Source organism: Octopus bimaculoides, chromosome 25 (assembly GCF_046866305.1).
Source record: "Octopus bimaculoides isolate indiv1 chromosome 25, ASM4686630v1, whole genome shotgun sequence".
Lineage (NCBI taxonomy): Eukaryota > Metazoa > Mollusca > Cephalopoda > Octopoda > Octopodidae > Octopus > Octopus bimaculoides.
The window spans coordinates 14,823,171-14,830,130 of record NC_142952.1 but is presented as its reverse complement, the minus strand read 5'-3'; the positions used below and the strand labels follow the sequence as shown (position 1 = coordinate 14,830,130).

Here is a 6,960-nt window from a genome sequence, read left to right as displayed (position 1 = left end):
CGATCTCGGCAGAATTTGAACCCGGAACGTAACGGCAGACGAAATACCACTAAGCATTTTACCTAGTGTGCTAACGTTTCTTATTTTTTTATTGCCCATAAGGGGCTACACACAGAGGGGATAAACAAGGACAGACAAACGGATTAAGTCGATTATATCGACCCCAGTGTCCATATGAGTCCATATGCGAGGTCCTCTCAAGGTAAATAGCACAGTATTCTCTGTTCTAACACAGCATCCACATTAAGTTAGAGTTAAAGATTGCCTTTTGGTATTAATACTACCTCTGTTGCTATCAATTAATTTTTAATAAGTTTGTTTGCTATTTGCAACATCAATGCCTGAATAGACACTGAAATTTTATATATTGTTAACAGGGAACATTACTGTTGACAGGGTAATCTTAATGCTGAAGCAGCAGTTCTCAACCAGGGTCCATATAACCCTTGGTGGGGTTCATATAAAAAAATTTTTTGTTAGAATCTATGTGTAATAAATTGGATATACTTCTATAATTCACAAAATAGTTTACCAATTTTTTAATGCAATTTCTATTTAACTCTAAAAATATAATAGGATTTTTTAAACATTGAATGCCTATGAAGGTCTACCCAAGTAAATTAAGAATCAAAGGGGGTTCCTAGGTAAAAAATGGTTGAGAAACATTGTGTTAAAGGGTTAACTTATGTTATAATCTTACAAAGACCAAAGCCTTGTGAGTGGATTTGGTAGACAGAAACTGAAAGAAGCCTGTTGTGTGCGTGATTAAAGCTGAACAAAATTTCACAACTTATTTGTGAAGTTTTTTCAGCTTAAATAAAATAGTATTTCATTCTACTGTTGGTATTTGAGTATTGTTTTTCCACTTTGTTTTGCATGTGTGTGTGTGTGTGCGTGCATGCATGTGTGTGTCTCTTTCTACTTGCCTTGACATTGCATGATAGCTGTAAAGAAACATCAGTTAGGCAAGTGTTGTCCTTCATTCAAAATCTTCCATGGAAACGTATCCGGTAATGGGGAAATACGAAATTACTTGGAATCTGGTCAGGGTTGGTGACAGGAAGGGCATCTAACTGGAAAATCTGCCTCAACAAAAATTCTGTCTGACCCATGATGTGAGCAGCGAAAATTAGACTTTAAAAACATGATAATGGAAACAGTGATTATTAGAATTTAATTAATTAAACTTACTCATTTCATTGTGGAGGCGCAATGGCCCAGTGGTTAGGGCAGCGGACTCGCGGTCATAGGATCACGGTTTCGGTTCCCAGACCGAGCGTTCTGAGTGTTTATTGAGCGAAAACACCTGAAGCTTCATGAGACTCTTGCTGTACTCTTCCACCACAACTTTCTCTCACTCTTACTTCCTGTTTCTGTTGTGCCTGTAATTCAAAGGATCAGCCTTGTCACACTGTGTCACGCTGAATATCCCCGAGAACTATGTTAAGGGTACACGTGTCTGTGGAGTGCTCAGCCACTTGCACGTTAATTTCACGAGCAGGCTGTTCCGTTGATCAGATCAACTGGAACCCCCGACGTCATAAGCGATGGAGTGCCAACAATTCATTTCATCATATATAACTTTAGATCATTGCTCCACAACCAATATGCCACAGCACACTGCTGTGCTACGAGATGATGCCAGGTGTACTACGAGATGAAGCCAGGTGTGCTGCAGTGTAATCTGAATAGAATGTTTTCCCTATATCTTTAGTTCAGGTGTGCCGCTGAATTTTGAAAAGAATATAAGTGCACTGCAAGTGAGAAAAGGTTGTGGAGCACTGCTTTATATGACACCGTGAAGTTATCTGAAGTTATTAAGTGCATGGTTAGCGCAACAGTGAGTCTCTGGGATTTTCACAATCATTTGCCAATGTTTATCTCATTTATATGAATTGTTTCACTGTTAAATATAGTTTATCATAATGTGTATCTTGAGGCTATTTGGTAATGACCTTGTATAATGCTGTTTTCTTTAGTTCTCTATTCTTAGGAATGAACCTAGAACACTAATCAAGGTATTATAACATGTACGTTTATACATACATGTGGGTGTATGTGTGTGTATCTATCTATCAATCTGTCTATCTATCTGTCTGTCTGTCTGTCTGTCTGTCTGTCTATCTATCCGTGTGTGCGCGTATATATATGTGTGTGTGCATATATATATGTGTGTGTGTGTGTGTATGTGTGTGTGTATGTGTGTGCGTGTATATATGTGTGTGTGTATATATATGTGTGTGTGTGTCTGTCTGTCTGTATACATTCACACATATATATATCTGTATGTGTGTGTGTGTGTGTGTATATATATATATATATTATTTTGCTTAAAAGAGTTCCAACACTGTCTGTTTTTTATGTTTTATTTATATTCCTGCAGAACTAATGTGTGGTATAGAATATGGAATATACAATATATAATATAATATACAATATATAATATAACATATAATATAAAATAAAATAAAATAAAAATGGATGGCACCATGAAATAAAGTATTGAATGTAGATGAAATATTGAGTGTTCAATATAAAGGATCAAATATATAAATATATAAATATAAATATATATATATAAAGGCGACTCGAGTTTCAGGGCTATTTCCCTTCGTCATGGCCGGTATGACAATCTTTAACAGACTGTAATCAGTTGGCTGGTTTTCTGTCTTTTATACCAATTCCTTTGGATGGCAGCAGTAGGTGTCTGGCTATTTTTAGAATTGATGTTAAATCTATTTTTAGACATGATGATATTTTAATTTCTTGTTTTGTGTGGGTTGTAGGGATAAGATTTTAAAACCCCAGTAGGTGTTTGGCTGTTCTTAGAAATGATGCCAAATCTATTTATAGAAATGATGATATCTGAGAGATTTTTTGTGTTTTGGTTACAGGGATAAGATTTTTAAACCCCAAGTAAGATGGATTTAATCATTGTTTGTTAAGAGTGGGTTTGAATTTCTTAATAAAGTCCTTTTCTTTGCATTTTCTTTCAATTTCATTCCGGTTGTAAAGTTTATGGAATGGAAATATAATAAAAGTTTGATGACCACATGTTGCTAGATGGTTACTCAGTGGTATTTGGCGGACTTCTGGGTTTTTAATCTGTTGTCGATGTACCCGTGAGCGTTCCGATAGTGCATTACCTGTCTGGCCAACGTACAATTCTTCACAATTAGGGCATTTGATGCAGTAGATTAGATTTCTACTTTTGCAGTTCATGTTCGCATTGGTGAATATTTTCCCTGTTTTTGTGTTCATATATGGGCCGGTATTATGGAGGAATTTAACACCCTCCTGAACAACCTACACCCATCCATCCAATTCACAAAGGAGATGAACAGTAGCAAATTACCATTTCTAGATATAATGGTAATTAAAAAGAACACCGCCATTACCACAGATATATATTACAAACACACAGACACACACCAATACTTGAACTTTAAATCGTGCCATCCACCCCATACAAAACGCAACATACCATACTGCCTAGCCAGGAGAATATGTACTATTGTAGAGGATATAGAGACCAGAAATAAACGCCTGATGGAACTGAAAGAATTTCTGGTGAAGCAAAAATACCCATCACGACTCATAGAAAATGGTATTCAGCGGGCTTCGAAAATACCCATACAACAACTGAGGACACCGCAAAGAAAAGACAAACAGGAAAAGATCATTCCATTTATAGTGACACAAAATCCATGCCACCAGAACATCTTTAATATCGCCAAAGCGAACTTACCGATCCTTGCACAAAGTAAGGATTTGAGAAATATCATTACAGATCAAAATATAACTCTCAGTAAGAGACAACCTAAAAACTTGAAAAAACTATTAACAAAGGCAAGGTTTGACCTCAGCAACAAAAATCAAACATTCACTGTATCCAAATGCAATGATAGCCGATGCGGCACATGCCGATCAATCCATACCGGCCCATATATGAACACAAAAACAGGGAAAATATTCACCAATGCGAACATGAACTGCAAAAGTAGAAATCTAATCTACTGCATCAAATGCCCTAATTGTGAAGAATTGTACGTTGGCCAGACAGGTAATGCACTATCGGAACGCTCACGGGTACATCGACAACAGATTAAAAACCCAGAAGTCCGCCAAATACCACTGAGTAACCATCTAGCAACATGTGGTCATCAAACTTTTATTATATTTCCATTCCATAAACTTTACAACCGGAATGAAATTGAAAGAAAATGCAAAGAAAAGGACTTTATTAAGAAATTCAAACCCACTCTTAACAAACAATGATTAAATCCATCTTACTTGGGGTTTAAAAATCTTATCCCTGTAACCAAAACACAAAAAATCTCTCAGATATCATCATTTCTATAAATAGATTTGGCATCATTTCTAAGAACAGCCAAACACCTACTGGGGTTTTAAAATCTTATCCCTACAACCCACACAAAACAAGAAATTAAAATATCATCATGTCTAAAAATAGATTTAACATCAATTCTAAAAATAGCCAGACACCTACTGCTGCCATCCAAAGGAATTGGTATAAAAGACAGAAAACCAGCCAACTGATTACAGTCTGTTAAAGATTGTCATACCGGCCATGACGAAGGGAAATAGCCCTGAAACTCGAGTCGCCTTTATATATATATATTTATATTTATATATTTATATATTTGATCCTTTATATTGAACACTCAATATTTCATCTACATTCAATACTTTATTTCATGGTGCCATCCATTTTTATTTTATTTTATTTTATATTATATGTTATATTATATATTGTATATTATATTATATATTGTATATTCCATATTCTATACCGCACATTAGTTCTGCAGGAATATAAATAAAACATAAAAAACAGACAGTGTTGGAACTCTTTTAAGCAAAATAATATATTCCTCTATACACAATCATACAAAAAAATCCACCCTTTTTTTGTATTTATTTTTACTCGCATATATATATATATATATATATATATATGTGTGTGTCTGTGTGTCTGTCTGTGTGTGTACATATGTATACATATGTATATATATATATATAAATATATATATATATGTATGTACATGTGTGTATGTATACATATGTATGTGTATATGTATACATGTATGTATATATATATGTTTGTGTGTTTATATGTGTAGCAATGCGTATATAAGCACACATACATATAGATATATAAATATATATAAGAATATACATGTATATATACATATATATATCTATGTATGTATATCTATGTATGTATATCTATGTATGTATATATACGTATGTATATATACGTATGTATATGTGTGTGTATAAACACACATACACCCTGCCATATTCATAGACAAACACAACATAAAGTAGATATAAATATACAGTATAATTATGAGGTTAATAGTGCGGAAAATGATAATTTCCATTCCAATCTTCTTTCAAAACTTCAGCATCCTAATTTTAGGAAGCTGATTGGTCATGTGTCAACTGGATATTGTCTGTGGAATGGTCTGGTTACTGTGAGTGTGTGAACAGTGATGATGTTGGCGTTAATATTGTTGAATTTGGTGGTGGTGGTGGTGGTGGTACTAGTGGTTTTGGTGGTGCTGGTATTAGTATTGATAATCAAGGTGGCATTGGTGATGCTGGTAATTCTCTGAAATAGATCCACTTTTTAAAACTCCCCCTGTACTTCTTTGATAAACATTATGACAGGATGTTCGCTAATTCTTCGGGTTTTTTTTTTTTTTTTTTTTCCTTTCTCTCAGTAGACCGATTCTTATTGATTTGAAGCCGACACAAAAACAATGAAACAAAGAATTCAAGCAAATACTAACATAGTATGTTTATATCTTTGTATAATTCCAAATATAAACTACTAGTAGATTAGAAATGAAATAAAATATATGAATCTCTTTTTTTTTTTCTTGTGTGTTTTTGTTTGATATATTCATGATTACAGTGATGAACATTATCGAAATAATCCAGAAATAGCAGACACTTGATAATAAATATTTTTATCTAGTTGCATCTTCAGTTACATCTCTCGTGAAATGTTCGTCTTTGCAATAGACAGGAACTCTATTTTTAATCATGGCTGTAAGGTTAAGATGCTAGACTGCTGTCCACACATGAGGAAACATTCAAACTTTACTTTCTCTGAATCGGTCTGTATTGAGCCCTGTTGTTCAAGGCATGTTACAGTGTACCCAACTGTCAGAAACAAAACAGAAAAAGAAAATAAAAAAGATAAAGAATTCCACCACATGGCCATGTGGTAAGAAACTTGCTTCCCAATCACATGGTTCTTGGTTTCTACAGTTGGATGCTCTTCATAACAACAGCCTCTTTACCGAGTGTACTGAGGTGTACGGGGTGCTTTTATTGTAGAACCAATGCTAGTGAGACTACCTTGAAACTTACAAGACTAAAAACTTCTTTCAATTGTATAATAAATTCTAATTAATTTTGAAAATAATGAAGAATATAATCAAATAACTTTGTCGTTATGCTAGTGTTTGGAGCATAAATTAGTATGAGATCTTGATGGTACATTTTTAATTAGATCACTTTAAAACAAGAAATTTATATTATTGAACCAGAGGTGGTATGAAAAACAAGTTGGTACCTAAAAGGCTTTAATCTGTGATGCACCATGGAATCATAAATGATGGAGAACTTCTCATGTATACTTTAAAGTAACAGTTGTGGGGTTATAAGTGAGGAAAACATTTGATTGATTTTCCTTTTAATGGTAATGGAGAAAAGTATTTTACCACAAATACACAAGGTGTTTGGGGTAAATTTCATGATTTTTTTTTTTTATGCCACCTTTTTTGGGAATAGCTTAATATAATGCTGAACAGTTGATGGTGTTGAAGAGCATAAAGATTAAAGTTGTAGTTGAGAAAAAGTTAGCTGACGTGGAGGACTGGAAGCTATCAGAAGACTCGAAAAGAGTTATCTGTATCAAGATGA

The 6,960-nt window shown here is 34.1% G+C and overlaps 1 protein-coding gene across 1 annotated transcript in view; it reads left to right on the top strand.

The window, feature by feature from the left end:
- LOC106882401 (trypsin beta-like) overlaps nt 1–5,647 on the top strand; it is a 35,273-nt gene extending 29,626 nt beyond the window's left edge. The window contains exon 6 of the mRNA XM_089341615.1: nt 5,447–5,647. Coding sequence (XP_089197741.1) covers nt 5,447–5,647 — 201 coding nt within the window. The remainder of the gene's footprint in view (nt 1–5,446) is intronic.
- Nucleotides 5,648–6,960: the final 1,313 nt, after the last annotated feature.